This window comes from Eretmochelys imbricata, chromosome 1 (genome assembly GCF_965152235.1).
Source record: "Eretmochelys imbricata isolate rEreImb1 chromosome 1, rEreImb1.hap1, whole genome shotgun sequence".
Lineage (NCBI taxonomy): Eukaryota > Metazoa > Chordata > Testudines > Cheloniidae > Eretmochelys > Eretmochelys imbricata.
This window is the reverse complement of record NC_135572.1, coordinates 269,619,501-269,641,956: the sequence shown is the minus strand read 5'-3', so window position 1 is coordinate 269,641,956 and position 22,456 is coordinate 269,619,501. Positions and strand designations below refer to the sequence as shown.

At 47.0% G+C, this 22,456-nt stretch overlaps 1 protein-coding gene across 2 annotated transcripts in view; it reads left to right on the top strand.

Annotated features, from left to right (window-relative positions):
* TCF20 (transcription factor 20) overlaps positions 1-22,456 on the top strand; it is a 103,657-nt gene that overhangs the window by 17,633 nt on the left and 63,568 nt on the right. For both annotated transcript variants that reach the window (XM_077831064.1, XM_077831071.1), the window contains exon 2: positions 10,941-16,571. In XM_077831064.1, the coding sequence (XP_077687190.1) occupies positions 10,977-16,571 (5,595 nt within the window). In that variant the 5' untranslated portion in view covers positions 10,941-10,976. The remainder of the gene's footprint in view (positions 1-10,940; positions 16,572-22,456) is intronic.

Genomic DNA, 22,456 nt, shown 5'->3' with positions numbered 1-22,456 from the left:
TTAACTTAGGCTTGAATAGAGACTGGGAGTGGCTAAGTCATTATGCAAGGTAACCTATTTCCCCTTGTTTTCCCCCCTGACATTCTTGTTAAACCCTGGATTTGTGCTGGAAATGGCCCACCTTGATTATCATACACATTGTAAGGAGAGTGATCACTTTAGATAAGCTGTTACCAGCAGGAGAGTGGGATGGGGGGAGGTATTTTTTCATGGTTTGTGTGTATAAAAAGATCTTCTACACTTTCCACAGTATGCATCCGATGAAATGAGCTGTAGCTCACGAAAGCTTATGCTCAAATAAATTGGTTTGTCTCTAAGGTGCCACAAGTACTCCTTTTCTTTTAGTGAGTAATAAAGGAACATGTAGCAATAGGGTACTGGTTGGATCCTTTAATTCATTGTTACCCAATTTTTTGAAAGCTGAGGCCCACCCCCGCAGGAAAATGAAACTAGTTGTCACCTTGCTCACCTCATTGTGTTCTTAAAGGCCTACTAATACTTTAGAAAATTTAAATTGTAATTTAAGATCTATTCTTAAATTCTTACTTCATGGAATTGTGTTTTCAGTATTGGATGTTAAGAACTAGTTGAATACATGTCATTTTTTTAAAACTAAATGTGTTACATTTCAAGCTTACAACAATATTACTTAACATTTTGAATGGTAATTGTTTAGTAATATTTTTTCTAACAAAACATCTCTCACAGGTGGGCTCTAGTGTGGTCCTTTGTCTTGGCTTCCCTTCAGCGGGGCTCAGATACCATGCTGGGATCCTTGGGCTGGAGTTGTTACTTTTTGCCCCCAAATCAAGAAAGTGGTCATGTTTCCCAAGCCCACCTACTTGTGACACCAAAACGAGCAGTGACAGAGTAAGCCGTGTAGAATTTCATTCATATTTTGAGCAGTGAAATAATTAACAAGGTTGATGTGAATGGGGCAGTTCACACCTCAGCTGTTTCAAATTCTGCAAACCTAGCCAGACGGTGCATCTTGTCTTCCTGAATCTGCAAATATTCTATATCAGTAGCAGTAAGCCGTGAACTATGCCATTTATTCCAATGAGATGTTAACTCTAAGGATGATGATTAAAGTCAACATTAACTGAAAAGTCCCCACATTTTAATAATCTTCCCCTGCTACCTACTATGTTCTTGTACAAATGAGTCACAATAGTTAGAGTCCAGAGTTTAAAGAAAAGTTGAATGCAAAAAAAGTCTTCCTTACATGACACATACAGCTTTGTTAAGTGTAACCAGACTCTGATATGCTCCCTCTTGAATTCTCCTTTGACATAGTTACAGCTAATGCAAGTCAAAGCATCCCTATGCCACCATTTTTAGCACAGCTGTTTTGGGCTGTGCTTTCATCAATGTATTCTGGGAAAATCTGGGCAACTACCCAACTAACTAGTGAAGTCGTTGATCAGTAGAGCAGAGAGGTGTGTGGATGTATGTGGCTTTTTTTGGTTTGTTCTTAAATACAGTACCTTTTGGGATGTCCTTTCACATACTGACCTTGGCAGTAAAAGGACTGACTAATTTAGGTAATGAGAGATGGATGGCCAATCTCATCTTCACAGCAGAATTGTTAGAACATGGTTAAATCCTGTATATTACAGCCATGATCATAGGCAAGGTCAAAACATGGTACTTACACATAAGCTCAGACACATGGAAGGCAACGATTTAGTCACGGGTATTTTTAGTAAAAGTCACGGACAGGTCACGGGGAATAAAAAAAAATTCAAAGCCTGTGAAGTGACCTGTCCGTGACTTTTACTAAAAATACCTGTGATTAAATCGGGGGAGGCGCATCTGGGGCCCGTGGCACCAGCTGCTGGGGGCTACCAGCCGCCCTTAGACCGTTACCAGGGGAAGCCTCTGGGGGGAAGGGGTGCCAGGGGCCGCTGGAGCAGCTGGCCCCTGCAGAAGTCATGGAGGTTGCGGAAAGTTATGGAATCCGTGACTTCTGTGACTTCCATACAGACATGGAGCCCTACTTGTGTTAATATGTTGTATGTAGGGTAAGTATTACAATTTGTTTATAAAGTTCAGTAAACCAAACCAGACCCACAGTGTAGATGAGCTCTAAGATACATTTTTGGATCTTCTCATATCTTATACTCCCTAGGGCTATCTTTTGGAGCAGAGTTCAGATTGTAGCTTAGGTCACTCTACATCTTACAGCAAATAATTTAGTAGTATTGATAATGGGGCAAGTTGCTTCTCTGCACATAAATCATGAATACGAAGACCGTATGCTTTCATAAATTATTCACTGATCACCCACCAGTTAGTGGTTTTCTTTTTTTTTTCCTTTGTTCCTCCCACTCTGAATTTTGGCTGCTGGGTATTGGGGGAGTGTATTGAGGAGAGGAGGGAAGTGAGGTTAACTTGTTAAAGGTAGTCTGTCAAATCAAAAGTGACATGCCTGAATGAATGTGATGCTGTGGGCTATAAATACATATGGCAAATGGTGAGCCTGTACTGACAGGGCTGGATGCACCTGGGGATGAAGGTATATGTCTAATCGTGGGTAGAGAGCTGTACTGAGGATCGGTTTCTCACTATGAATAAAGATAAATGGGCAGGGTAGATATGTAACACTACAGGTGTAGATATGTATGTGTGCTGGCAGTCAGAATGCTAGTAAGGGTGAACTTGATGGGAAGGGGCATGTGTGGCTGCCGGTAGAGGTGGTCATGTGTCAAAAAGGGATGTAGCTTGTTTGTGTAAGATGGACAAGTGAGAACCCCAGCTGGATACAGATCCCGGGGCAGGAGTACAGATCTGGGGCAATGGATGTGCAGATGGATGTGAGCTGTGTGGGAGTGTATTTGATTGTGTGGGAGTCTGCAGTCAGAAACTGGTATGTCATCCTTTTTGACTTCCTGCAAATAGAGAAGGAAGTGGTAGCTGAGACTCACATAATAGGTAAAGCTGGATCTGCTGAACAGGTGTAGTGATATGAGTATAGATTATTGTACCAGGTGTATGTTTTGGATTTTTAAAATGGTTCCAGTTAAGTTTTATCCAAGCCAGTATAACCCACCCTGTAGCAGGGGGAAAAAAATATGGAATTTATAAGCCTCTACTTATGTAGAGGTGGATAGCTGTAGTCTGCCTGGATGTGTCTTCTCTAAAGGATTCACCTGTGAAATAATCCTTTGGCCTATACTCTGTCAGGACAACATTTAGATGTAAGAACAGTGGTATCATATTGCAAGAATAACAGGAACAGGTAGTATGTTTCAATTAAAGTATTGTTATGGAGTAATTATTATTTATTTGTATTACCATTGCGCAGAGGTAGTCAATAGGCAGACCGTGGGCCAAATCCGGACTGCCACACGATTTTGAATGGACTGTGAAATCTTTTTATTTACTGATACTTATTGTTATTATGGTGTGAAAAACGGTTCTGCAATCTGGACCTTGACCAGGAAGTTTGGAACTTGACAAAAATAATTGATTACCCCGCTGTAGCATCTAAGGAGCTGTAGACCTGGACAGGACTCAATTGTATTAAGTGCTGAACAACCACAAAACAAAAACATGGTCCCTGCTCCAAATTCATGGGATTAAGACTTCTCCCACATATCCTTACCTGTTCCTAAATAAAACCCATTATAGTGCTGTTCCTTTTCATAAATCTGCTAATTGTATGGATCAGCCAAATAATCCTGTGAGAAATGCAGGATGGGTTTTATGCAGAGGCAGAGGATTCTGCTTAAAAGGACACCAGACTCTTTAGTCTGAATTTTTTATGTCCTGTTGTTGGTAAGATTCAACTTCTGTTTGCTTTGTTCATTTGACATTACCTTGTGTGTAGTTTTTCACTGTTTCTCTCCTATAGTCTATTCACTGACAAAACTTGCCTGGTGGCATTGCATGCCCTTCCAGAATAAACTCAAACTTGTGAAAACCTGGAAATGAAGAATTCAGGTACACTCCCAAACAACCTTAACTGGGGCAGGCAATAGCCAGTAGGAATTATTTACATGCACTTCATCTGAGTTCACTGTGTTTGGTGTAATTGTAGTGAATGGCAGAGGGGTTAGTTGGAGCAGCTTGGCAGAGCTGTGATTGTGATATGAGGCAATCTGTGGGGTCCATGCCTCTTTGTGGGGTATGAGCCCCTCTGCCTGATCCCCACATGTGTGATCAAAGGAAAGAGGTACATGTGTATCACAAGATCCACTGTGTCTCATTTCAGTATTGTGGATTGTGTCAGTAGCAGGGCACAAGGTGGTCTTGCCAGGCAGAGTGTCAGCAGTTGGCGGGGATATGAGGTATGGACTCTGAGTTTAGTGAAGGGTAAGTGAGAGTGTGTTAGATGGCATAGTGTGCGTAAGAGTGAAAGGGTTGTAAAATTTGTTAGATAGGGGATTTTTCTGTGGAGGAGAGTGAGTGTCAGGCTGATATAAGTAGCTCCTGTTCAGTATAGTGTGAAAGCAGAGTGCAAGCGTGTGTGTTAGGGCATATTGGGGCGTCACTCAGAGGGCAGAGTTACAATTGCATGGGTGTGTACACCTTTATTCTGTATTTCCTGGTTTTCAGACATTTCATAAATTTGATTGGAAGGTTGGGAAGTACCACTGAACAACCTTAACTCGGAATTAACAAGATTTTTTTGATGACTTTCCTGGAGTTTTTTAACAGAGAAATGTTCTTGGAGTTAGTGGTCATTAAAGTGATGGTTGTTGTGTAGGTTTGCAGTTAAGATACCTCTGTGGACAGATGATGGTATTTACATAGTACATTTCATTAGTAGATCTTAGAACACTTTATCAAGGAGGGAAACATTCTTCCCATTGTACAAATGTGGAAATGGAAGCACAGAGGTGAAGTGACTTGGTGGAGGCTCAATACATCCATCTGGAGCAGTGGTTTTCAAACTTTTCAAGCTGTGTGTCTCTTTCCAAATAATGTAATCTTCCGCGTCCCCTCTTCTGAGATAGGCAGAAGTGATGCATAGGGGGCATTCAGGGTCATGTGCCCCCCCAGATTTCTGCCTTCCATTTAGCAACAGCTTCTAGAGATTTTCAAACTGTGGGTCCCCCCCCGGGGATCACGGAGGAATGTTCAGGAGGGCGAGCAGTGACACCAGGTGGCTCGGGCCATCCCAGCATGTTGTCTGCAATCACAGGATTTTTGTTGCATACCCCCAGAGAAAATGGGTACATACCCCAGTTTGAAAAACCACTGATCTGGAGCATAGGTGGGTGGTGGCAAGGAGAGGAGCTACAACTTCTTTCCAAAAGCAGGGCTCTGATGGATCCTGGCGCATGCATAAGCGGGGAGAATGTGGGACTGACCGGTCCCCCCTGACCTGAGTGCTACTTCTCCTTCCCTTAAATCCCCTAATTCTTCTTCCAGTGTTTGCTCATGTCGATTCCAATTAGGTGTGTGTGCGCTGCGTGCACAGTTGTCAGAAAGCTTTTCCTCTGGCAGCACCCTTTGGGTCAGCTCTGGAGCCCCTTGCAGTGGTGCCTTCATGGCGCTTTATATATGACCCTGCCGACCCGGCTCCTCCTCAGTTTCTTCTTACCACCAGTGACGGTTGTTGGAACTGTGGCACCTTGCCTTGCAAGCGCTCCACGTTTCCCTAGCTTCTATTCAGCTTGTTTGTATTTTGTCGTTTAGTTCTTAGTTACTATAGTTAGTTAGCTGTTGGGCTGGGGGTTTTACCCTCCACCCAGACTGCATTCTCCTTGGGGGACTTACATGCCTAAGTTCCTGAGGTTCAAGTCCTGCAACAAGTCCATGCCAATGTGTGACCCCCACGACACTTGCTTAAAGTGTCTAGGGGAAGCATACCAAGCAGACAAGTGCAGGATTTGTAAAGGGTTTCGCCCCAAAACAAAAAAAGAGCGAGACTTTCGCCTCAAGCAGCTCCTTATGGAGGCAACACTCAGACCGCAACCTGCATCGACGTGGCAAGACGTGGCACCGAGCTCATTGGTGCACAGTGCTCCAGCTCCAGTGTTAGAAACGGCACTGCGGAAGGGAGAGACCGCCGCTCCCTGGTGCCAAAACCAGTGGGATTGACCCAACACCGGTGCCATTCCCCGACGCAGAAGCAGAAGATCTCCGAATCAGAGACCACCCCTTTGGAGCTGGCCAATGGGGCATGTCCCCGAGAGGAGCACCCAGTGCCAAAGTCTTTGGAGCTGGCACCGTCAACTTCGGCTCCGCAAGGGGGAATGTTGAGTCCGGTGCTGTTGGACTCTCTGAGTCAGGTCATCGAGGAGATGGAATTGCCATCCACCTTTGAAGCTGCAAGGCACCTTATCACCATGACAACACCACGGTCCTTTGGGCCAAGCCTCCGGTACTACAACGTGTGGCAAACGGGTGATGCTCTGTCCCTCAGCACCGCTGCTCCCAATCACGACGCCAGTCCTCGTGTCGATCCCCGTCACGCAGGAGGTCCTGCTCCCGGCACCAGTCATCCTGGCACCAGTCAATGTCCTTGCACAGATCCCGATCTCGGCACCGCTCCCGTGCCTCGCGGCACCGCTCGCCAGTCCAGGTCTGCTTGGCACTGCCCTGGCCATCGCGGTCCCCGTCTTCGGACTCAGAGATGGGGTCTAGATACTCAGAGACGGGGCCAGCACTGGGCAGGGACCGGCGCAGTGCCCATTTTGGACCCCATGGGCGTACCACCAGGCCCAGGGCGCCCAATCCAAAGGTTCCTGTTTGGTGACCTCTGAACCGCGGGGGCTGGAGGCATCAGCCAGTGACCCCACCCCTAGGGGTGCTGAGGAGGTACCGGTCACTCGACCTCCACTGGAACCAACCCCAGTTCCTGAGCCTGATCCAGGTGTGGTTGGCCCCAACAGAGAGGTGTTACAGGAGGCCCCTGGAGACCAAGAGGGTCAGGAGGACTTTCTTCCCCCAGTAGCCTCCTCGTCATCCTTCCCGGACAAGGCTCAAACATTTCAAGCCTCAGCAGCAGTGCTCCTAACCTCCTCGGCTGAGGCAGGAATTTTATAGGAGAACGGGCAGGAATGGCAGATGAAAGCCTGCAAACCCCCCGGCAGGCCCACGGTCTGACTAAAGCATCATCGGGTTCCAAGCAGGCCTTTTGAAGGTGCGTCCAAGGAGGGCGCACCAATCTCAATTCTGGATCCTTCCCTGTCTTTCTTGAATTGTCTGTCCCACTTCTACCGTGCTTGGTCCCAAATAACTTCGGACTGCTGGGTCCTCTGTATGGCTGAAGTGGGATATTCTCTCCAGTTCTGCTCCTGCCCTCACTCCCACCCCCGTTCCCCGTCCCTTTTTAGGGACCCTTCTCACGAGCAACTCCTTACCCAGGAGGTGCGGGAGCTCCTTGCCATGGGAGCGGTGGAGGAGGTTCCTCAGGAGCTCAGGGGCAAGGGATTCTATTCCTGATACTTCTTAATCCCCAAAGCCAAGGGGGGGTCTCAGACCCATTCTAGATCTGCGAGGACTCAACAAGTTCATGATAAAGTTGAAGTTCCGCATAGTCTCTCTGGGCACAGATCAGAGAGACTGGTACCCCACCCTCGACATGAAAGACACGTACTTCCATATAGTTATTCGGTCCACACACAGGCGATTCCTACTCTTTGTGGTCGACCACAAACATTATCCATTCACAGGCCTTCCATTGGACCTCTCAACAGCGTCCCGAGTGTTCACCAAGTGCATGTTGGTCGTGGACGCTTTCCTCCGTTGGAGGCAGGTGCAGGTATACCCCTACCTCAATGACTGGCTGCTCAGGGGCCGCACCGAGGGCAGGTGGAGTCTCAAATCTGATCAGGTCCACATTCGAGAGACTGGGTCTCCTCCTCAACTTGAGGAAGTCAACCTTGGAACCAACTCAAAGAATAAAATTCATTGGGGTGGTATTGGAGTCGGTTCAGGCAAGAGCACTTTTGCTAGAGTCCCGATTCCAAGCCATCACGGACATCATTCAAGGCCTCCAGCAATACCCGACCACTACAGCAAGGGGATGCCTGCGTCTCCTCTGTCACATGGCAGCCTGCACTTACGTGACCTGGCACGCCAGACTGAGGCTCAGGCCTTTACAGCAGGCCTTTTGGCCTGAGGGCTGCATCAGGTTTTGGAAATTGTATGGAGGTCCAGTTAGGGGAGGGGGGCATGGCCTGGCCCCCATCCCCTATCCAGGCCCCCCCCCCCCCCCGCTTCTGGCCCCATCCAAACCCCCCTGTCCCCTGATGGCCCTCCCGGGACCCCTGCCCCATCCAACCCCTCCTCTCCTTCCTGACTGCCCTCCCGGGACCCCTGCCCCATCCAACCAACCCTTCTCCCTATCCCCTGACTGCCCCCTGAACTCCTGCCACTGACTGTCCCCCACTGCCCCATCCAACCCCTCCTCTCATTCCTGACTGCCCCCCTAAGACCCCTGCCCCATCCAACCACCCTTTCTCCATGACCGCACTCGGAACCCCTGCCCCTGACTGCCCCCCTGCCGCCCCATCCAACCCCCCACTCCTTCCTGACTGCCCATCCTGGGACCCCTGCCCCCATTCAACCCCCCTGTTCCCCACCACCTGATTGCCCCGACCCCTATCCACACCCCCACCCCCTGACCAGCACCCCGAACTCTCCTGCCCTCTATCCTGCCCCCATACCGCACTGCCTGGAGCATCGGTGGCTGGCGGCGGTACAGCCTGCTGCCGCGCTGCACAGAGCACAGGGTCAGGCTGGGCACAGGACCAGGTCAGGCCGATTGCTCTATGCCTTTCCCCCGTTCCCTCTCGTGCACAAGGTTCTACTCAAGGTCTGGAGGGACAGGGCAGAGATAATTCTGGTAGCCTCAGCGTGGCCTCTACCAGATTGGTACACCACACTCCTAGAACTGTCAGTGGATGCACCTGTTACATTGCCTCTCCTCTCCGACCTCATCACTCAGGACCATGGTCGCTTTCATCACCCTGACCTGCAGTCCCTCCACCTCACGGCTTGGAAGCTGCTGCTTCAAGTGCTGTCCCTGTGGGTGCTCCATTCCAGGTGACGGTGCATCCCGGCGCCGTTGATCGGAGATCTTCGGTAGCAGTGCCCGGTTGGGACGCACGCGTCCAGCTGCTGTCTCGTGGCGTCGTTAGGGTCTGTCTGAGCGCGTGCATCTTGCACCCTCCCTCAGTTCCTTCTCAACCGTCTCAGCTGAAGACGGGACTTGGGGCAGTGCTAAACCTCTTCCCTGGTCACTGAAGAAAATAAGTAAAAATAAATAGAAATAGTTAGATAGAAATATCCCAATTCTCTCTCTTCCTTTAGAATAGTTGGTTAAGTGTTTTTTTGTTTTTTTTGTTGTTGTTTGTTTTTTAACTTTCTCTCACGTTCGTCTCCCATTGAGCCTCTCCCACCCAGGCAATCATAGTTCCCTGATGCCGGGGTCCCCTGGCTTCAAGACATGCGGCTCCTGCAAGGAGCCTATGCCACAGTCTGACAGACACTCACTGTGTGTGAAGTGTCTTGGCGAGACACGCATCCCTGCTAAGTGTCTCCACTGTCCCAGTCTGAAAACCAGGGCTCATCATGACAGAGACTTGTGGCTGAAAATGCTCCTAATGGAGAAATCTCTGCAGCTGCCTATGGAGACGGGCACAAGTAAACCCTCTCCTTCCTGCTAGGTCGGAACCAACCAGGAGCACGGCTTCACCCTCTCAAGCGAAGAGGCAGGAAGTCCCAATGTCTCTGCATAGAGACCTTCAAAAGGGTAAAGGCTCTCCTGCAAGATGTCTACCCTCAGTGCTGATAGCGCCAAAAGCCGGTGCCTCTGACCGCCTCAGCCGCGGCTCACGCGGGGCGCAGAAGCAGGGACCCGACTTCCCACAGTGGGAAGCTCTCCTTTTGAAAACCTGTAATATAGTTAGTAGTTACTTAGTTACTCTTAGTAGTAGTTCTCAACTTTTCATTAGTCCCAAATTGCACTTAGCCGGGGGACAGGGCATGCCCCAGTCCCCAGGCTTTAAGCCCTGCAATCGGCCTATGCCTGTCAGCGATCCACATACCTGCTGACTATGGTGCTTACGAGTCTTTTAAACCTAGGATGAAGAAGGAGTGTGAGAGTCCGAGGTCTTCGTTAACTTTATCCAAGCCAATATAAACCATCTTTTTCTTGGTGTGGGGTGAAGCTATAGGCTACTCCTTAAGTAGAGCTGGATAGCTGCAGTCTACCTGGACCTGACTTTCCATCTGTTAGAACTAAGCAAGCTTTGGGAGTCTAGGTGGGGGAATATACTTACTTTCTTGGAGCACTGCTTCTCATCCATGTGTCGTCATAGGGATGCTTTGGTATAGTGAACAGAGATGTATTTGGGTGAGTTGTTGACTGTCCCTCTGCAGTTTCCCAGATAATTTTGATTTTAGGGCCTTTGACCTTGTCTCATTTACATCTGGACTGACTTCTATTGGGGGATGTTTGGAGAGAGGCTTCTGGGTCTCTGGATATTTTTTCTTACTATAGGTCTCAATAGTTTAAGATAATTTATATAATTTTTGTCATTTGTTTAGACTTCCACAGTTGTAACAAAATACAGTTACTCTACTCTGAGTGTCTCCTGGCCTGTAGGGGCTAATTTAGGGGTGGAAGTCAGCGTTACTGAAATAGGAGTCATTCTCCCACTTGAACTAGTTTAGTGGAACATTTAGTCCTTCTGGGGGACATAACCCAATTGCTGACCATTGGGAGGAGCCTTTATAAAATGCATTAACATTGGAATGCTGCTATAACTGGATAGGGAATGATGAACACCTTTGACTTCTGAGCACAATGGGAATCCTATTTCCTCCGTTACCAGGGTGGCTAAGGTGGTAAGCATTGATAGAGCTGCATGGTAGGAGAGGTGTAAAATTTGAATTACTGCTAAATACTATAGTTTAATTTTACTGATGATATGACTGGGAGACGTGAATTTTCTAACTTTTTTCCTTTTTTTTCCCAGGAGGGCTTTCGAGGGGTCATTCTGGTGCTGAACAGCATGCAGTCCTTTCGGGAGCAAAGCAGTTACCACGGAAACCAGCAGAGCTACCCACAGGAAGTGCACGGGGCATCCCGCCTAGAAGAATTTAGCTCCCGCCAGCAGGCCCAGATGTTCCAGAGCTTTGGAGGAAGTGCTGGCAGTGGGCGCCGGGGAGCAACAGGAGCATCTGCAGCAATGGCTGGTGAGAGCTCTGGGCACCAGAGCTACCAAGGTTTCAGAAAAGAAGCAGGAGAGTTTTACTACATGGCCTCCAACAAGGATGCAGTGGCAGCAGGTGGGCAGCCTCAGCGCAGGCCGTCTGGACCAGTGCAGAGCTACGGGCCACCCCAAGGAAGCAACTTTGGGAGCCAGTATGGGAGCGAGGGACATGTGGGCCAGTTTCAAACACAGCATTCAGCCCTTGGGGGTGTATCTCACTATCAGCAGGATTTTACTGGTCCTTTCTCTCCAGGGAGTGCCCAGTATCAGCAGCAGGCTTCCAGCCAGCAGCAGCAGGTGCAGCAGCTGAGACAGCAGCTCTATCAATCCCATCAGCCTTTACCACAGGCATCCAGTCAGCCTGCGTCTAGCGCCTCCCACTTGCAGCCAATGCAGCGTCCATCTGCCCTGCCTTCCTCTGCTTCTGGGTACCAGTTACGAGTGGGTCAATTCAGCCAACACTATCAACCTCCTGCTTCTTCCTCTTCCTCTTTCCCCTCCCCACAGCGTTTTGGGCAGTCTGGGCAGAACTATGATGGCAGTTACAGTGTGAATTCTGGTTCACAGTATGAAAGCCATGCTGTAGGTTCTAATTCACAGGGATATGGGACTCAATCTAATTACAGCTTTCAGACTCAGCCAATAAAAAGTTTTGAGCAGTCTAAGTTGCCCCAGGGTGGGCAGCAGGGGCAGCAGCAACAGCACCCCTCACAGCATGTAATGCAGTACTCAAATGCTGCCACCAAGCTTTCTCTTCAAGGTCAAGTGGGACAGTACAGCCAAGCTGAAGTCCCTGTGAGGTCACCCATGCAGTTCCATCAGAACTTCAGTCCTATATCCAACCCATCTCCAGCTGCCTCGGTGGTCCAGTCTCCAAGCTGCAGCTCTACTCCATCTCCTCTCATGCCGAGTGGGGAAAACCTCCAGTGTGGGCAAGGCAATATGTCAATAGGCTCTAGAAATCGAATTTTACAGATGATGCCTCAGCTTAGCCCAACACCATCCATGATGCCAAGCCCCAATGCTCATGGTGGAGGATTCAAGGGATTTGGGCTGGAAGGACTTCAGGAGAAGAGACTTACAGATCCAGGGTTGAGCAGCCTAAGTGCTTTAAGCTCTCAAGTGGCCAACCTTCCTAACACAGTCCAGCACATGTTACTTTCAGATGCCTTGGCACCTCAGAAAAAAAGTTCCAAAAGGTCATCATCGTCTAAAAAAGCTGACAGTTGCACCAACTCAGAAGGTTCTTCCCAGGCAGAGGAGCAGCTTAAGTCTCCCCTGGCAGAATCCCTCGATGGTGGCTGCTCTAGCAGTTCAGAGGACCATGGAGAGAGGGTGAGACAGCTGAGTGGCCAGAGCACTAGCTCTGACACTACCTACAATCGGGGTAACTTAGAGAGATCCAACCCGTCACCAGCACAAGGCTCTCAGAACGAGCCAGCCAAACTCAGTACCAGTCCTACAGTTAGGGAAGATGTGGGTTCCCCAGGTGAAAAGGAAGTCCTGATAGCAGTGGAGGCCACCCCAAAGGTGAACGAAAAGACAGTTGGGGTGATAGTCTCTCGGGAGGCCATGACAGGCCGAGTAGAAAAATCAGGCGGGCAGGATAAACCTTCACAAGACGATGCTCCCCCAGCTACCCAAGCGCCTCCTGGTGCCAGTGGAATGAAAGAAACTGGGCAGGTGTTACCACAGTCAGAGCCTCAAGGAGGGAGCAAAGGGAGTAAGAGTGGGGATAACAATACTAACCACAATGGAGAGGGAAACAGCCAACCTGGCCATGCAATCATTGGCTCAAGTTTTCCTGGCAGAACAGAACCTTCCAAATCACCTGGCAGTTTGAGGTACAGCTATAAAGACAACCTTGGGGCTGGCATGCAGAGAAATATTGGTGGCTTTCCTCAGTATCCTTCAGGTCAAGAAAAAGGGGATTTTCCAGGGCACAGTGAGCGAAAAGGCAGGAATGAGAAGTTTCCCAGTCTTCTGCAGGAGGTCTTGCAGGGTTATCACCACCATCCAGACAGAAGATATGCTAGGAATGCACAAGAACATCCAGGCATGGCTGGAAGCCTGGAAGGAGCCATGAGGCCCAACATTCTAATTAGTCAAACCAATGAATTAACCAATAGGAGCCTCCTAAATAAAAGCATAGGGTCTCTCCTGGAAAGTCCTCACTGGGGCCCCTGGGATAGGAAATCAAGTGGCACAGCTCCTGAGATAAAACAGATCAATCTGGCTGACTATCCTATCCCTAGAAAGTTTGAGATAGAGTCACAGTCTTCAGCCCATGAAGGGGGAACACTCTCAGAAAGAAGATCAGTGATCTGTGACATATCTCCATTAAGGCAGCTTGTCAGAGATCCTGGGCCTCACCCAATGAGCCACATAGGTGCTGAGGCCAGAAGTGGAAGGAGTGAACGTCTCACTCCTGGTTTAGGCCAGTCAGTCATCCTCCCTGGTGGCCTGGTGTCCATGGAAACAAAGCTGAAGTCTCATAGTGGGCAAATAAAAGAGGAAGATTTTGAACAGGCCAAGACCTCAGCCAATCTCAACAATAAAAAATCAGGAGACCATTGTCATCCTGCCAATGTCAAGCATGAGTCTTTCCGAGGCAATGCCAGCCCTGGAGCTGCAGCCCCTGATTCTACTCCAGACTATGTCTCCCAGCAGGACAACAGATCAACACAGCTAAGACGAGCACCTGGAAGAATGGGAAGCAGCAGAGAGGGCATGAGGGGTAAATCACCTTCTCAATATCAGGATCTGGCTGACAAACTGAAGATGTCACCAGGCAGGAGCAGAGGCCCAGGAACAGACCTCCACCACATGAATCCACACATGACACTGTCTGAGAGGGTCAGCAGGGGTTCTTTGCATTCTCCCTTTCCCCAGAACTCTGAAGGCTCATCTTTGGCTTCAGCATATCACACAAACACTAGGTCTCATGCTTTTGGTGACCCTAACCAAAGTTTGAATTCCCAGTATCATTACAAAAGGCAGATATATCACCAGCAGCAAGAAGAATACAAAGATTGGAGCAGTTCTGCACAGGGTGTGATTGCTGCAGCTCAGCACAGGCAGGAAGGGGCAAGGAAGAGTCCAAGACAACAGCAGTTCCTTGAGAGAGTAAGGAGTCCCTTGAAAAATGACAAGGAAGCAATGATGTACATCCAGGCTAGCTCTTACCATGATACTGGAAGCCAAGAAGCTGGGCGCTGTCTCATGGGGAGTGATGGTACGCAAAATAAATGCACCGAATTAAAACATGGTGGCCAGAAGATGCAGCAACAGGAATCTGGTTGGGATCTCTCCCGGCAGATCTCTCCTGCCAAGAACAGTGGGCCTCTAGGAGCGACCAATCAGAAAAGGTTTTGCTCTCAAGATAGTGATGGGCATAGGCGGGAGGAATCTGCAGATTTGCCCAAACCTAGTAATGCGATGCTGAGGCTCCCTAGCCAAGAAGACCAGTCTCCTCAAAACCCCTTAATTATGAGGAGGAGGGTCCGTTCTTTCATTTCTCCTATTCCCAGCAAAAGACAGTCACAGGATATGAAGAACAGTGGCACAGAAGATAAAGGGCGACTGCTTTCCCCCTCAAAGGAAGGAGCTGACAAAGCATTTAACTCCTATGCACACTCATCTCTAAGCCAAGATGCTGGCAAGCCACTCCCAAAGGGAGACTCCTCCAAGGATCTCCAAAGTCCTGACAACAGGAATTGCCCTGCTGTTTCCCTCACAAGCCCAGCTAAGACCAAAATATTGCCACCACGGAAGGGGCGGGGATTGAAACTGGAAGCTATTGTTCAAAAGATTACATCCCCCAACATCAGGAGAAGTGTTTCCTCCAACAGTGCTGAAACTGGTGCAGATGCAGTCACCCTTGATGACATCCTGTCCCTCAAATGTGGACCACCTGAAGGTGGGAGTTTGGTAAGTCATGGACCAGAGACAGAAAAGAGAAAAGGGGAGACTGTGTCAGATCCAGTGGGGCAAGTGAGCCAGGAATTGACTAGTGAAACATCTCTGCCAAGATCTTCAGAAGAGTGGCACAGCAGTGGGGATGACAAAGTCAAGAAGGAGACACCTGAAGTTGCTAGTGTCAGTAAAGAGGTATCTGGGGCCAATGTGGCCACACCACCTTCACAGAAGTCTGTTAGTCAAGGACGATCAGATGGATCCTTAAGTGGAGCTGGAACTCTGATGTTTCCTGATGCAAAAACAGTTTCTCCTTCCAGTGTGTTGACTTCTGAACCAAACCCAAAGTCTGAAGAAAAAGATGGAGATGTGACAAATATTTCACCTAAGCCAGATGGCTTCCCTCCAAAGGGATACTTCCCCTCTGGAAAGAAAAAGGGGAGGCCTATTGGTAGCGTAAACAAGCAGAAGAAGCAGCAGCAGCAGCCACCACCTCCTCCACCACCAGTGCCACTACCACCACAGCCATCAGAAGGGACAAGAGGTGGAGAGCCAAAACCTAAGAGACAGAGGAGGGAGAGGAGGAAACCTGCCGCACAACCACGAAAGAGGAAAACTAGACGGGCCGCTCCAATTGTGGAACCTCAAGAACCAGAGATCAAGCTGAAGTATGCTACCCAGTCGCTTGATAAAGCTGACACCAAGAACAAGTCCTTTTTCCCATACATTCATGTGGTAAACAAGTGTGAGATAGGCGCTGTGTGCACAATCATCAATGCAGAGGAAGAGGAGCAGAACAAGCTGGTGAGAGGCCGAAAGGGACAAAGGTCACTGACACCCCCTCCTAGCAACACTGAGAGCAAAGTTCTGCCCACCTCAACTTTCATGCTGCAGGGCCCGGTGATAACAGAGTCTTCTGTCTTGGGGCATCTGGTTTGCTGCCTGTGTGGCAAGTGGGCCAGTTACCGCAACATGGGAGACCTCTTTGGGCCTTTCTATCCCCAGGATTATGCAGCTACGCTGCCCAAAAACCCACCTCCCAAGAGGGCCTCAGAAATGCAAAGCAAGGTCAAGGTACGACACAAAAGTGCTTCTAATGGCTCCAAGACTGATACAGAAGAGGAAGAAGAACAGCAACAACAGAAAGAACAGAGAAGCCTGGCTGCCCACCCCCGCTTTAAGAGGCGGCATCGCTCTGAGGACTGTGGTGGGGCCTCTCGGTCACTTTCAAGGGGAGCTGCTTGTAAGAAAGCAACCACTGAGGGTGGCAGTGGCAGTGAAAAGACTCCCTTGGACTTAAAAGCCCCTGTGCCCACTTCAGAAGGTGGCCCTGAGCTGGAGTTACAAATTCCTGAACTACCTCTTGACAGCAATGAATTTTGGGTCCACGAGGGTTGTATTCTCTGGGCCAATGGAATCTACCTGGTCTGTGGCAGGCTCTATGGGCTGCAGGAAGCTGTGGAAATAGCAAGAGAGATGGTGAGTGCCAAAATTTATTATGTATTGATGGATGAAACATTTTTCCTTTTGCAATCATATAATTTTTCTCTCCCCTGTAATATGCTTTTTTCTTTCTGCTATACCTCAAGCATCCATATTTCCTCTCTATATAAATCTTCAGTAGTTCCCTTTTGATGGAGGGTAAAAATCCTACCTTAAGTCACCTAGTGAAATTTAGTTTGAGCTGAGATTTTTAAAGCCACCTGGAGGATTTGGATGCTCAGTACCTATGAATTTTAATGATAATTAGTTGTTTAAGGGATTTGTATATCCATGAAGATGTCAGCCTTGTTCTTTATCCAGTTTCTATTAAATACTGATACATATCCTATAACCACAAAACTGTAGGTGGCCTTTGTAGTATGGAGGCCATCTAGACTAGCTAGTGGTGCTGCAAGCCTGGATCAAGGTGTATTGTGTGTATTGATGAGCTTCGAATAGAGTACTGTCTAGTCCTTATTGGCCAGAAAGATAGTTGTCAGGATGTGAGGTCTTGGGGATATCTATATAGATTCCCAGGCCAGAAGGAGCCACTGGGATCATCTTGCCTGATTTCCTGTGTAACACAGGCCGTAGATCTTCCCTGAAATAATTCCGAAAGTATATCTTTTTAGAAAAACATCCAATCTTGATTTAAAATCTGCAAGTAATGGAGAATCCACCAAGAACCTGAATAAATTGTTCCAGTGGTTAATTACTCTCACCATTAAAAACGTATGCCTTATTGCCAGTCTGAATTTGTCTGTCTTCAACTTCCAGCCACTGGATTGTGTAATAGCTTTCTCTGCTACATCGAAGAGCATGTTATTAAATAACTGTTCCCCAGGTAGGTACTTAAGGACTATAATCAAGTCACCCCATAACCTTTTCTTTCTTACGCTAAACAGATTGAACTCCTCATGTCTGTCTTTACAGGGTGTGTTTTCTAATCCTTTAATCATTCTTGTGGTTCTTCTCTGAACCCTCTTCAATTTATCAACATCCTTCTTGAATTGTGAACACCAGAACTGGACACAGTATTCCAGAAGTGGTTGTACCACTGCCAAATACAGAGGTGAAATAACCTTTCTACTCCTAATCATGATTCCTCTTTTTATGCATCTAAGGATTACAGTAACCCTTTTAGCCACAGCATTGTACTTGGAGCTCATGTTCATCTGATTATCCACCCCGACCCCCAATTCTTTTTCAGAGTCACTGCTTCCCTCAGTATTCCTCCATCCTGTAAGTATGGCCTGCATTCTTTGCTCCTAGATGTATACATTTACGTTTAGCTATATTAAAACACGCATTGTTTTTGCTTGCACCCAGTTTACCAAGCAATCAAGATCACTGTGAATCAGTGACCTGTCCCCTTCATCATTTAACACCCCCCTCGCCAATTTTGCATCATCTGCAAACTATCATTGATGATTTTGTTTTCTTCCAAATCATTGATACAAATGTTAAATAGCGTAGGGCCAAGAACCAATCCCTGCAGGACTTCATTAGAAACACATCTGCTCGATGATGATTCCTCAATTACATTTAGAGACGTATCAGCCAGTTTTTAATCCATTTAGTGTGTGTCATGTTAATTTTATATCATTCTAATTTTTAATCAAAATGTTATGTGGTACCAAGTTAAATGCCTTACAGAAGTCTAAGTATATTACATCAATACTATTACCTTTATCAACCAAACTTGTAATCTCATCTAAAAAGGGTATCAAGTTAGTTCGGCAGGATCTATTTTCCATAAACCCTTGTTGAGTGGCATTAATTATATTACTCTCCTTTAATTCTTTATTAATAGAGTACCATATTATCCACTTCATTATTTTGCCTGGAATAGATGTTAGACAGACAGTCCTATAATTACCTGGGTCATCCCATTTACCCTTTATAATATTGGCACAACATTAGCTTTCTTCCATTCTTCTGGAATTTCCTGGTACTCTAAGATTTATTGAAAATCAACGTTAACAGTCCAGGAGCTCCTCAGTCAGTTCTTTTAAAACTTTTGGATGCAAGTTATGGACCTGCTGACTTTAAAAATGTCTACCTTTTTAGTAGCTGCTATTTCACATCCATCTGAGATACTGGTAGAATTGAAAGAGTATTCTCATCTAATTTTGAGACTCTGTCTGTTTTTTTCCAAATACAGAACAGAAATACTTATTGAACACTTCTGCCTTTTCTGCATTATTATTAATAATTCTACTGTTTCCATCTAGCAATGGACCAATGCCATTGTCAGGATTCTTTTTGTTCCTAATATTCGTAAAAACTCCTCCTTATTGTCCTTAACTCTGCTCACTATAGGTTTCTCTTTGTGGTCCTTTGCTTCCCTTCACAATTGTTTATAATTCCTAATTTGTGATTTATATTCATTACTATCAACTTCCCTTTCTGCCATTTGTCGTGTTTTTTTTTTTTTTTTAATAGCTGCCTTCCCTTCCCCTCTAAACCAGGGCAGAGTTTTAATCAGCATGGGCTTCTTCCATTGTGGCTTGTTGGGCATCTAGTAAATTCTCAGTTATTCACATTTTTCTGAGTTGGTTCTTCCTCCCAGCTGCTTTAGCTCATAATTGTTTTCAGCTTTGTGAAATCAACCCTTTTAAAATACCCAAGTGTGCATGTATATTGTGCGCACACGTACGTGTGTGTGTGTGTGTATGTATGTATGTATGTATATTACTGGTTTGGACTTCATTCTGCTTGCGCAATATAAATGTCAAGTACCTAAACTGCCATTAATTTTTAGTTTTGCGATCAGCTCCTCTTGAGGAGGTCTAATATAGAATTCCCCCACGTTGGTTGCAACACTTTTTGAGTTAGGAAATTGTCATCTAGAATATTTCGAGTTCCAAGGATGTCTTAGTACTGACAGCATGAGATATCCAGCATGTCACTCAAATTGAAATCCCTCATGATCCTGCAGCTTTTTTTCCCTACGTATTTATCGGTAGGTGCGTAAAGTGCTGGTCATTCTGTTCCCTAGCGTGATTTGGTGGTATGTAGCTGTGGCAGACACCAACATTAAACCCGCAGTTTGTGCTTTATCTGTTAGGATGCTGAACCATAGGCATTCGAGGTCATTTTCTTTTGAGTTATCAGTGACTCGGAAACAGGTAATGTCCATTTTGATATAAAGTGCAATTTCCCATCCCCTTTTGCCCACTCAGTCATTCCTAAATAGGTTATAACAATTGATTTTCAACATTCCAATTGTGTGACTCATCCCACCAGCTTTCAGTAATACCAGCTATATTGAATTTATGCTCAGAACTGAGCAATTCTAATTCATCTTGTTTGTTACCCAGGCTCCTAGTATTGGTGTATAAGCAATTATTTAATTGTCTATCTTCATGTCCTTTGGATCCTTAATTAATTTGGTTCTCAGCATCTGGATTCTTTGCTAAATGAGTGCTCAAATCTTTCCTCTTTTTACCCTCCCATTTTATTAATTTAACGCCTGCCTGACTCTTCCAGCGAGTCTGTCCTTGAGGAGGTTGGTTTCCCTTATACTGAGGTGGAGACCATTCAAACTATGCAGTCTCCTCTGACCACAAAAGGTGGATTCTCTAAGCTTCATTCTCCTCTGTTCTTAACTCTTTTTTGCTTTCTCTCCCATTGAAAGCTCCACCCTGCCATCTTCCAGTCCTGTCTGACTCCCAGCATCCACTCATTCTGCACCTGTTCACACACTATGATGGAAGTCTGAGAAATCCCATGACTAGGCTGTCTTCCTCCACTACAGGTTCATTTTCTGCTTTAGTTCTGCCATCATCTTAGCTAAACAACTCTACTTCTTCACCTTAATTCAATCCCACACCTGCAGTCCCAGCCACCTTTGTCTTGCTCTTCAAGCCCTCCCCTTCTCCCGCCTTCCCGTATCTCTCTGCATAGGATCTCACTGATTTCTTTTGTGTGTGTGTGTGTGTGTGTGTGTGTGTATTACAAAATACAGTGTGACTTCCCCCTCACAGCTCTTCTGCCTTCCATACCTACAACTCTCTCTCCTTTGTCACAGACCCAGAAGTTTCTCATCTGTTCTTCTCCTTTTTAACCCCTCCACTTGCTTCAGTGATCTTTTCCTGTCCCATCTCCTGATCTTCCTCTCACTGACTTTCATCCCTCTCCCTTACTCTTCCCTTTTAACATCTGATCTCTGGGTCTTCTCCTTCACAATACAAGCATGCTTTAGTCTCTCCCATCTTACAAAATGTACTCTTGATCCCACTTGCATCTCTAGTTACCTCTCCATCATTTCTAAGCTCACCAACGTGCTCTCCTACAGTTGTTATCTGGAGTTCCTCTTCTCCAGTTATGTCCAAAACCCCTCCCACTGGGCTTCTGCTCCTTGCACTCCACTGAAACTGCTCTTGCGAAAGTTTATAATCTCTTTCTAGCCAAAGCTCAGAACTAGTACTCTGTCAGTCTCCTTTACCTGTCAGATGACTTTGATAACATCTACCATGCTCTTTTTCTTAAAATCTTGTCCTCCCTTGGCTTCTGTGATTCTGTTCTCTCCTGGTTCTCCTCCTACCTCTCTAATTGCTCCTTCAGTGTGACCTTCAGAGGATCCTTTTCATCCCCTTTACAACTTTGTGGGGGCTCCACAGGGCCTGTCCTTGGTCCCTGTGATGGGTTGGACTCCCCCACTTCCTCCCCAGTCCGAGATGCCACCTGATGTGCTGGGGTCTCACTGATTCCACCCGTTCCACCAGCCTGGGTTTCCTCAACCTATCCTAGCTGTGCCAGGCCCTCCAGCCTTCTACAGCGCACACACACAGGTAGGGACACACCCAGCTGCAAATGGACACAGGGACACTATCAGCTCTGTGTGGGAGGAATCAGCTCAGGGATTCACCCCGCAATCACGTGCACACTTTCTTTGGGGAGTAAACGGAAAATAATATTGTATTGTGCTGTATAGAAAGATCTGCACAGTGCAAGCTCATAAAAATTCACACTCTTCCTCAGTGTGGAGAGAGATATGCACAGCTTTTTACCCCCCCTCAAATATATATTGCACAAACTGGGTTTTGAAATGAACAAGAAATAAGTTTATTAACTACAGAAGGTAAATTTTAAGTGATTATAAGGGATAGCAAACAGAACAAAGCAGATGACTGAGCAAATAAAATAAAATGCAAACTAAGCTTAATACCCTCAAGAAACAGGTTACAAAATGTAATTTCTCACCTTAAATGTTGTTTTAGGTAAGTTGCAGAGTTTCTGTAGCTTAGAGCACCAGTTACTTCTCTTTAAAGACTGGACCCTTGTCTCAGCCTGGACTCAACCCTGCCTTTCCCTTCAGGTGTTTTAGAAGTTTTCGGGCTTGTCTACACTTACATTTTATAGCGCTCTAATTTGCTGGCTCAGGGGTGTGAAAAATCACCCCTCTGAGCTCAGCAAGTCTGAGCACTTCAAAGCGCTAGTGTAGCCATGCTCCCAGCGCTCGGCGCTAATCCGCTTGTGGAGGTGGATTACCAGGAGCGCTGGGAGAGCTCTCTCCGAGTGCTCGCGCGTGACCACACTCTCACTTCAAAGCGCTGCCGCGGGAGCGTTCCAGCGATAGCGCTTTGAAGTTTCCAGTGTAGCCATGCCCTTGCTTCCTGGGCAGGCAATGGAGGAGAGCCTTGATTGCCTTCCTTCCCAGACTTAAGTAGGATTTACATAAGGTGGGAACCCTTTGTTTCCAGTGGAAAAATACCAGCAGTGACCAAGGTGGTAATCCGTACTAGGTGACATGAACAGATAACCCTGCAGTGTCAAAGCAACATCCCAGGAAGCTTCTCAGGAAGGTTGGAGATTAGTGTCTTCAAAGTTCTATTGTCCTTCTTAATGGCCCAATCCAGGCTGATTGCCTACTGTCC